Raw genomic sequence first — 10,833 nt, 5'->3', positions numbered from 1 at the left:
GGCAAGGGAGGTGAGATTCTCATATGTAATGATTTTATATTATTGATCAACACCGAACTCGACTCTCTGATGTAGAGGAGAATTATATCACCATTCAATCGAGAAGAAAAAAGACAGAAAAAAAGAAGAAAACAAGAACAGGAAGACGGTGGAAGGGGAAAGGCAATAAAACAGTACTACCAGTACTACCTCCGTTTATGGAGAAATCATTTTTTTTTTCTTTCTCAGTGGGATCCTTGTTTGTCCCAGCAGCACAAGGCCTGCTATTCATGTGCCTGTGAGAGGTTTTGGAGTGGTTCAATGGGCGGTCTGTCCAGAACCAGTGAATATTAAAACATCACACGTTAGAAATCAGCTGACATATGGACACAAACACCTCATCAGTCACGAGAAGAGGTGACTTATTCCACATATATTAAGCGTTTTAGACAAGGTAACCACCCTGTCGTTAACGAGGACTTTGACCCAAAAAATGACTCTAGTTTTCAGTGTCAACCTGTTCTTCGCTTATTTACATTCTTTGCCACCCAGTGTTAATATTTAATTAGTTTCTTTCTTCTACCTTACAATTCTCCATCTCTCTCTCCATAGTTGTAGAATTCATATTGAGTTTCTCATTTAACTTCATAAGAAGAACTCCATGGACACAAAACTTATTTCTTCGGGAGTCCAATATTCAAGTTTACCTCAAAATTATATTAGACCTGAATCCGAGAGACCCAACCTCTCTAAAGTGACTACTTGCAAGGACATACCCATCATCGACTTATCTTGCACTAACCGCACCCAACTTATTCACCGTATCGGCGAAGCCTGCCGAGTTTTTGGCTTCTTTCAGGTATCATCTCAATCTCAACTTTTATTTCCTTTTGTATCAGCAAGTGATTTTCTTTAGAAATCTTATTCAAATTCTTAAGAAACATGGCGCGGGCGTGGAAATATCTTCTCTTTACTTCTTCCTTGTATGATCATGTTGTCCTTTGTTTATGGCCGGTAATGAACACTGATCAAGTCTCTGATATGAGTGCACTTGTGCATAATTGTGATTACTGTCATCTAAGAAGCCAGCCCACCGATGCATAGTTTTGTGTATGTTTTATATTTGATGGAATAAACAAGGGACAATGCATGCCTCGATATTTTATTGATAGTAAAGCATGAAAACATAATATATATTCATAAACTGTCTTACTTGTATGTATGGACTCTCATTTGGAAAAAACAATAAACATAATGTATCTGTGCTTGTGTTTTTATAAGGTAATAAACCATGGGATATCAGGAGAATCAACGGAGAATATGATAAAGATTGCACGGGAATTCTTCAAACTACCTATGGATGAAAAGTTGAAATATTATTCAGATGATCCAACAAAAACAATGAGACTATCGACTAGTTTTAACGTGAAGAAAGAAACAGTTCATAATTGGAGAGATTATCTTAGACTTCATTGTCATCCTCTTGATAAATTTGTTCAAGATTGGCCTTCATCGCCTCCACCATTCAAGTAAGTAGAAAGAACGTGTATTTTCTCTCATTAAGCCTTTTGATATGTGTGGACACATAATAGACACGTCCACAGGGTAATGTAGATTGTGTTGAGTTGCCTGGTGCAACTCTGGCATGAGGCAAGTACAACTTTTCAAATTAATAGTGGCCACAGTTAGCCGATTCTCTGGAAGATTTTATTGTTGAGTAGAATCTGACCAAGGAATAAGTCAGTGATAAGGATAATGCATGCCATTTTCTTGCTTTTTGCCTTCAATTCCTAAAGCGTGTTTCACGTTATAGGTGTCTTTCTAGAAGGTAGACAATAACAGTTAAGGACCAAATTTTATACTAGAAAATCGGAAATGATAGATGTACCGACCAGGAGTCCTGACTGGTAATCCTGACAGAGACAAGCAGTGGGGCCTATTTTTCCTGCATGGATCTTAATGCTGAGAGGGATCTGTCCTCCTGCCCGTCAGATGTCCAGTCGAGATTTCCCTCGTGAGCCCGCTCGGTAAGTCTAGCAGTCCGCCCTAGAAAAATTTGGGGCCATTTTTGTGACCTTAAAAAGTAACAAAGGTATGCTATACTTGTGTCTAATTAATTAAATTTTTCAAGGGCTAATATGAATTTAAGTTATAAATCGTTTGATCTGGTTAATTATATAGGGATGTCGTGAGTACATACTGCAAAGAAGTTAGAGCACTTGGTTTTAGACTCCTAGAAGCAATATCAGAAAGCTTAGAGTTACAAGGAGATTACATAGAGAAGATGTTGGGAGATCAAGAGCAACATATGGCTATAAACTACTATCCACCTTGTCCTCAACCTGACCTTACTTATGGTCTTCCAGCTCATACCGACCCAAATGCGCTCACCATCCTTCTTCAAGATGGAGAAGTCTCAGGCTTACAAGTCTTCAAAGATGATAAATGGATGTCAGTAAATCCGCACCCCGACGCCTTCGTTATCAATATTGGTGACCAACTACAGGTAAACAATGCTATCCTTAAAAGAAAAAGAAACAACTGCATGGTTTCTCTAACAAATAAGAAAATGATGGATGATTGCAGGCACTTAGCAATGGAAGATATAAAAGCGTTTGGCATCGGGCTGTTGTGAACTCTGGCAAGGAACGAATATCAGTGGCATCATTTTTATGTCCAGCTAACTGCGCAACAATCATTCCTGCAACCCAAAACGGATCTTCCGCCATATACAGGAATTTCACTTATCAAGAATACTACAAAAAGTTTTGGAGCAGGAATCTTGATCAAGAACATTGTTTAGAACTCTTTAAAAATTGAATTATTATGGAAACTAATAAGATGATTTTTCTATGAAACATCTTTGATATAGACACACCTTGTGCGGGGTCGTCTTATAGACCAGGCCAGCTGGGCTATTGCCTAGAGCCTCACATTGTTAGGGCCTAAATTTTATTTTTTTCTTACGGCTTATTTTTTTTGTTTTGTTTTGTTTGAAGCGTTAGGATGTCGTTTACCACCTACGGCTTTCCAATTACATCTAGCTATGGCAGTGACTAATTACAACCTTTAATTGGGTAAATGCAACCATAACTAAATACAACTTCCTTATATATGGAATTAGCTAAATGTGACGTAATTATTTTTTACCGTTTTTTTTTATGTACAAGCCAGGATCATGATGTTGTTGTTTTCGTCCTATTTCAAATTTTTATCGTTCGACTGGTTGAATAAAATATTTTTAATATACCTTCAGATATTTTTGATCGATTCACCATATATAGTCACACCATCCTAGGTTCTCTTTCCTAAAGAAAATTGTTTAAAAAATCACCACAAAATCCTCTCAAAATAGAGAATATAATCCAATAGATCTTCCACTGCTACCTCACTTTGTTTCCTTAAGTTCTCTACTGCATATATTATCATTCGTTTTTATGAGTCCATGACTTTGCAATCTTCCAACCTTGCCGACAAGATGGTACAACCATAGAGTCATGCATTGCATCAATTTTCCTTCGTTCAGAAAACCGTTGTTTATAGCCTATACTGGTGCTTTACTTTGTTGCTTATAGCCTACACAAATCAATGTTTTCCTCCCAATGATGCATTCTTGGAAGGACCCCAAACATCTGAGTGAACATAGTCAAAAACTCCACTGGTATTGTGGATAGTTGTGCCAAAGCTTGTTCTTGTTTTCTTTCCCTTAACACAATGTTCACAAAATGCTAACTTGTAGGCAATAGCACCTTTCAACAAGTTTTGTTGAATCAACCTATGCAACGGCTTCTCAACTGGATATGCAAGTCTCATGTGCCATAGCTTTGTCTTCTCGGTAGCTGCACTCTCAATGTGTTCAGAAATAGACACATCCCTTGTTGTTGTACTCCCAATCAAGTAGTAGAAGTTATGATGACGTGTTCCCTTCATGATTACCATAGATCCAGAGATTACCTTTAGAACACCATTTTCAGCGACTATCTTATATCCCTTAGCTTCCAAACTTCCGAGTGAAATCAGATTCTTCTTTATGGCAGGTATAAATCTTACCTTCTTCGGTTCTCTAACCATACCACCATGCATCTTGATACGAACACTACCAATCTCAATCACCCTGCATGTATGATTGTTTCCCATACGTACTTCTCCATCAAGCTCTTCAAAACTTGAGAACCAGTCCCGATATGGACATATATGATACATTGCTCTAGTATCTAATATCCATGTACCATCTGTAATAGTACAAGCTGATGGTGTCACAGTTAGTGAGAAATCAGAAGCATCATCTGATTCTCCATTACCTTTAGCAATGTTCACCTCGGTATTACTATTATCTCCTTCTCTTACCTTACGTTTGGTACAATCCTTACCCCAATGACCAAAGTCGTGGCACCGAGCACACTCATCTTTCTGCAGTCGCGTTCTACTCTTAGAACATCCTCTACCTTTACCATAACCACCATTATTCTTTCTCCTGTCTGATGAACGACCTCTTGCAAGAAGCAAATCATTATTAACTTCACTTGCAAGATCTTCACGATCCATCTTCCTGAACTCCTTACTACGCAATGTTGTAGTGACCTCAGCGTATGTCATCTTATCCTTGCCGTGCATTAAAGCTTTAATCACGGGTTCATATTTTTCATGAAGAGAGTTTATCAAACACAAAGCTTGTTCCTCGTCGTTGATCTTCTCATCGTAGTTAACCAACTCAGCAAGAAGTTTATTATATGAATCTAGGTGCTCGGTTAGGGTTGCACCTCTCTTCATGTTATAGCGATACAAATTCCTTTTAAGATGTATCCTATTGGTCACGTTTTTCACAAGGTATTCCTTCTATAGATTTTCCCAGAGATCCTTAACTGAAGTCTCGTGCTGATAATTAACTCTTACTGCAATTTCTAAACACCCTCGTATCGAATCAAGATATAATTTATTCATCTTGTTCCACTGCTTATCAGACATCTCCACTGGCTGACCTTCTAGAGCTTCTTCTAGGTCAAGATGAACAAGAGGATCCATTACGTATGTTCTCCATAAACCAAAGTTATTGGTTCCTGTAGACTTTTCTACCTTAAGTTGTGATCTATGTGAATGAAATATTTCTTCTTTTGTTTCTTTATCTTTACTTGTTGACTCTAAATGTTCTCCTAAAGGATCTTTCGGATCAACTGGTTCATCTCCGTCAACCATTGTTCTTAAACAACCAAATATAGATAAAAAAACAGAACCTTTGAGATTAGTATTACCTCAAGCAATCTTCAGAAATGTACCTTCACTTCAACTTCAATATGAGTAACCCGTATCCAAGAGCATCTCCTTGCTCTGATACCAATTATTGCGCCAAAGCCTGCGGAAGCGTTAGGTTTGCAACTACGAGGTATCTCAATATTTCCAAGAACACAATCACATACACAAGAAGAACAAATATTTAACGACGTTTTAATCCTCGGGAAGGAATAAGCAATTTTATATATCACCGTATAGGTTGGAATATACAAAGCCTTTAGAAGAGAAGAAGAAAACTCTTACTTAGTTCTGGTGTATTTTCTCTAGTTCTCTCTATGGATATTTATACAAATCAATAGGAGTGGACACATTCCTTAACAAGGAATATTTTTCTTACAAGTATAGGGTTTCCTAACTTAGCTCTAAAAACAAACCTCTTAAGCTTCTATACTTAGACACAAGTACTTGGTTTCCTTAACCAACTAGATTTCCTAATCTTAGTCCTTGACCATCCTATCAACAGTGAATGTTTTCTTGGCTGTCGATGGCATAGGCTTTGCTTACTTAGTTTTTCTTTATATAGCTTTGAGCCTGGTTTTTTGTAACCTCTCTTGTTGCTCTTGTTGCTGCATTGTTTGGTGCATTCCTTTCTTTTATCTTTTTCTTTTCCTTTTAATAAAATTTTAACCTTTTAAGTGAAAAAAATTGCCGGCCGCTGCTTTTACGCTACAGTAAAAGCGCCTTAAAGGAGGCGTGTAATTGATTTCTAATTACGAAAACACCCTCAATTAGGGATCCTTGCTAACACAAGAAATTACCATAAACTAAAAAAAAACATCGTCTTACTAACACATGAAATTACCATAAATATCTTAAAGTTTTTTAGAGAAGGGAAAGAAAATTTGATTGGTGGAAAGATGTTTACCTCCACAAATGTTGGAGTGGTGTGTGTGTTAGAAAGATTGGTGGAAAGTGTAAGAACCCTCGATCTCGTCAATGCTATTAGACCGGTCAAGTGTCGATTTAGCCGATAATAGCTCGGTTAGTTTAATACGAACGATAATTAATAGGAAATTAATATAACAAAGATCTAGATACGAAACTAGTACCATTGGATAGAAATCGAAAAATTATATGATATGGAATGCTCGAACGTGTCATTCGGATACGGGATGAAGCTTAATATCAATTTATTTTTGGAGGGTAGAATAGTAAGTATGGATTTTCCCCTTGGGCCTGCACGTGTCGAAGGCAGTGGGTGTTTCAGCAGCTGGGTCGGACTTATCTTCACCTCGAGAAGATTCATTCTTCTTTTTATCTCTCTCTTTTCATCTCTTTCTTCTTCCTTCTTCTCTCTTTTCCTCATTCTCTGTTCTTCTCTTTCTGCGATTGTTTGAGAGTAAAACTAGAGAATTCGATTGAGAGAATAAATCTATGATGAAGATCTTATGCAATAGAAATTGTTGTTGTTGTTGATAAAGATTCGAAATTTGATGTGTTGTGAAGCAGATTTAGGGTTTTGAGGTGGATTCTGGATTCGTATGAAGTGATGTGTTGCGATTAGATAAAGAACAGAAGGTTATAATTGAATTGGAGTTTTGAAGTTGATTCAGTGACAATTCGTTGAAGAGTTTTGAATTAGGGTTTCTCAAGATGAAATGAATTAGGGTTCTTGAGTTGGTTGAGGAATTATATGGATTTTTTTTGTGAAATGAGTCAATTGAGGATGGGTTTTCATTGTTATTTGCAAAGAGGAAGATTTATCAAGTGTTTCTCAAACTGCAGTAGACACTTGAAGAGTTGGGGTTTGTAAGAAGGACTCGGAGATTAGCTTGATGATGAAATTGATGTTTATGACGTTGATATGAGATGTGTTTGAATTGAATAAAGGTTAAGGCTGAAGAATATATTGAGAGTGATAATTCGGTTTCTGGATTTTGTAAATTGAAGATGCTGCTAAAGTGAAGGTGTTGAACTGAAGCTGATGAAGAACTGGGTTTGATTCTCGTGATGATGAAATTATTATGATTGGTGGTGTTAAGAATTTGATATTTTATATCGTTCATTAACTTGTTCTTCCTTTTTACAATACGTTGATACATATATATATGATTCATACTTGTGAAAGAAATAACTTCCTAACACGACTCTAACTCTTGACCAATATAAAGAGTCCTAATCAAAGTACATTCCTAAACAGTCTCGGATTCTAGGATTTGTTACCGTGCTTAGAAGTCTTATATATAAGACTTTCCTAAACAATCTCTAAGAGACGTACTTAACTGAGACTTTACTAAACAGTCTCAGTCACGTGTCTCAATACCCCTCCTCAAGACGGAGCATGCAGGTCACAAATGCCCATCTTGGATAAATTAGCATGGAACTGAGCTTTTCCCAACGACTTTGTGAATATATCCGCCAACTGCATTGTGGTAGGAGTATAAGAAGGTAGAATAATCTTTTGTATTACCGCATCCCTTACTAGATGACAGTCCACTTCAATATGTTTTGTTCTTTCATGAAAAACAGGGTTCTTCGCAATATATAAAGCTGATTGACTATCACAAAGAAGATTCATCGCTTGTGGATGATAAACTCTCAAATCACTGAGTAATTGTTTCAACCATTTCAATTCACATGTAGCCGCCGCCATGGAACGATATTCTGCTTCAGCCGAGCTACGAGACACAGTTGGTTGCTTCTTAGTCTTCCAAGATACTGGCGAATCTCCAAAACAAATAAACCATCCCGTCAGTGAACGCCGAGTTAAAGGACAACTTGCCCAATATGAATCACACCAACCTCTCAAGGTTAAACTACTATCAGAGCGCAACAGAATTCCTTGTCCAGGATTCTTTTTCAAATATCTAACCACACGAAGTGTTGCTTCCCAATGCTCCATTCTTGGTCGTTGCATAAACTGAGACAAGATATGCACTGAGTAAGCAAGATCTGGTATGATGACAGATAAATATATCAAACGTCCAACCAATCTTCTATACTTTTCTACATCATAAAGAAAATCTCATGTTGCTAAAGCAAGACGATGATTGGTTTCAATAGGAAATTCTGCAGGTTTCGCACCCAATAAACCTGCCTCCATTATAATATCCAACGCATACTTCCTCTGGCATATGTAGAAACCTCGTTTACTACGAGCCACTTCCAAACCTAGGAAGTATTTTAATTTTCCTAAATCTTTCATCTTGAAACATTGACCCAAGTACGCTTTAAATTGTGTAAGCGCAACTAGATCATTCCCTGCAATAATTAAATCATCAACATACACTAGCACATTAAGTTGCATATTTCCCTTCATCATAGTAAAAAGAGAATAATCTGAGTATGATTGCCGAAACCCATAATTCTTCAATGCAGTTGATAGCTTCGCAAACTAACACCGCGGTGCTTGTTTTAGGCCATACAACGATTTCTTCATCTTACACACCATATTCGGATTACTCTTAGAAAATCCTGGTGGTATTTTCATATATACTTCCTCTTCCAAATCTCCATGTAGGAACGCATTATGCACATCCATCTGATGCACATACCACTGTTTAGCTGCAGCTACAGCCAAGAACATACGAACCGTTGTCATCTTTGCCACTGGTGCAAATGTCTCATTGTAATCTAATCCTTCAACTTGATGATTTCCAAAAATCACAAGTCTCGCCTTTAGACGTACCAAATTCCCGTTTTCATCATATTTTTCCGTATATATCCACTTGCTTCCTAAAGCTTTCTTACCAGGTGGCAGTTCTGTTAGATCCCATGTGCCTTGTTCTTCTAAGGCCCGTATTTCTTCCGCCATTGCTTTCCTCCAGCTTGGATGTTTCATTGCCAATCTGAAATTCCTCGGCTCAGACTTTGCAGATATTGCAGCAATATAATTTTTATGCATGTCCGAAAACCTGTCACAACTAACAAAATATGTCAAAGGATAAGGTGTACCTGAGGATGATGACTGTGATGATTGAGAGTGAGATGGACTATTTTCTCTAATGGTGCATGTCACAAAACCTTTAAGCCTACTCGAGGGAATCTTCTGACGCTTCCCCTTTCCTAAATATTCATTCACAACAGCAGCATCCGTGGCTTGTTCATCATTGTTCACAACAGCAGAATTTTCTGACGCTGTAGTCTGACGCTGAACAGAGACGTCTTCAGCAGGTGCCGCAGTTTGTACTGCGATATCTCCATCTATCTGTCGCTGTTTTCCTGCAGTTTCTTCACCGCCAGCAGATAGACACTCTTCATCATCACTCCACTCTTCACCATTACGATCAGTCTCAGCTGCAGTCCCAGCAACATCAGTCGCTATATGACTTCTAGAGCTCCTCATAATGTCCGTCTCCACTGTTTTACCATTCAACTCAGTCTTAAATGGAAATTGTGTCTCATAGAATTTCACATCTCGAGACACCATAAATTTTCTTGTGTCTAGATCATAAACTTGCCATGCCTTCTTACCATATGGGTAGCCAAGAAACACACACCTCCGTCCTCGACTAGCAAACTTATCTCCTTTACTATATTGATCATGTACATAGCACAAGCACCCAAACACCTTCAACTGTTTATATATAGGTTGTTTTCCAAACAATACTTCATATGGTGTTTTATTATTTAGGATAGGTGTAGGCGTACGATTTATCAAGTACGCTGCTGTCAATGCACACTCTCCCCACAACCATTTCGGCAAGCTTGCTTGAAATCTTAAAGCCCTTGCTACATTCATTATATGTTGATGTTTTCTCTCCACTCTTCCATTTTGTTGAGGAGTACCTACACATGACGTCTCAAAGACTATTCCATTAGTCTTAAAATAACCACGCAATGCATTAAATTCCGTTCCATTATCACTTCTAACAATTTTAATATCTTTGTTAAATTGACGCTTCACAAGAACAACAAATTCACGAAATTTTGATTCAACTTCTGTTTTATTCTGAATTAAATAAATCCAAACACCTCTTGAAAAATCATCCACTATTGTCAGAAAATATTGAGATCCACATGATGAAGGGATCTTATAAGGACCCCATAAATCTGTGTGAACTAAATCAAAAATACAATCTGATTTACTCAAACTACTAGAAAAACTGCTTCTACGATGCTTTGCCCGAGGGCAAATATCACAAGCATCATTATTCTTTTTGATTAATCTACTCACACCTTGCAACTTCTGCAAAACTTTCTCTGAGGGGTGTCCCATACGTTGATGCCACAACTCATATGTATCTTCCCGCACAGCCATAACTTCAACATGCGGCACACCACAGAAAATATATAGTCCACCTTGTCTCTCAGCCACTCCAATCATCCTCCTCGTAGACCGGTCCTGTATAAGACATAATTTGTTAGTACACTGAAGAATACAACTCATCTCATCAATAAGTTGTGTGACTTAAATTAGGTTACAGGTTATCTTTGGCACATAAAGCACGTTTTCAAGTTTCAATCCACCAGGAAGAATCATAGTTCCTGTTTTCTCAGAGGATGCATACTTTCCATCAGGCAATCCAACTGAACATGCCATAATATCTCTTACATTTATCATGTTAAGAAGTTCATACGTAACATGGTTTGTTGCTCCTGTGTCAACAATCCAAGATGTTTCAT

At 37.7% G+C, this 10,833-nt stretch overlaps 1 protein-coding gene across 1 annotated transcript; it reads left to right on the top strand.

Moving 5' to 3' along the window:
• Positions 1–486: 486 nt before the first annotated feature.
• Positions 487–3,104, top strand: LOC113319491 (protein DOWNY MILDEW RESISTANCE 6-like). Its single transcript, XM_026567742.1, has 4 exons — positions 487–838; positions 1,261–1,508; positions 2,161–2,485; positions 2,566–3,104. The coding sequence occupies exons 1-4, from the start codon at positions 641–643 to the stop codon at positions 2,797–2,799; spliced, it is 1,005 nt and encodes a 334-aa protein (XP_026423527.1). The 5' UTR covers positions 487–640; the 3' UTR covers positions 2,800–3,104.
• Positions 3,105–10,833: the final 7,729 nt, after the last annotated feature.

The sequence above is a fragment of the Papaver somniferum genome, chromosome 10, assembly GCF_003573695.1.
Source record: "Papaver somniferum cultivar HN1 chromosome 10, ASM357369v1, whole genome shotgun sequence".
NCBI lineage: Eukaryota > Viridiplantae > Streptophyta > Magnoliopsida > Ranunculales > Papaveraceae > Papaver > Papaver somniferum.
Note: the sequence above shows the minus strand (reverse complement) of the source record. Positions and strands in the feature narration are given on the sequence as shown.

What these genes read in the sequence shown, in the direction of transcription:
- LOC113319491 (XM_026567742.1), top strand. Translation starts at nt 641, where the DNA reads ATGGACACAAAACTTATTTCTTCGGGAGTCCAATATTCAAGTTTACCT. An exon ending in GAGTTTTTGGCTTCTTTCAG is followed by an intron (nt 839 to 1,260) that starts GTATCATCTCAA and finishes TGTTTTTATAAG; the next exon opens with GTAATAAACCATGGGATATC. An exon ending in ATATTGGTGACCAACTACAG is followed by an intron (nt 2,486 to 2,565) that starts GTAAACAATGCT and finishes GGATGATTGCAG; the next exon opens with GCACTTAGCAATGGAAGATA.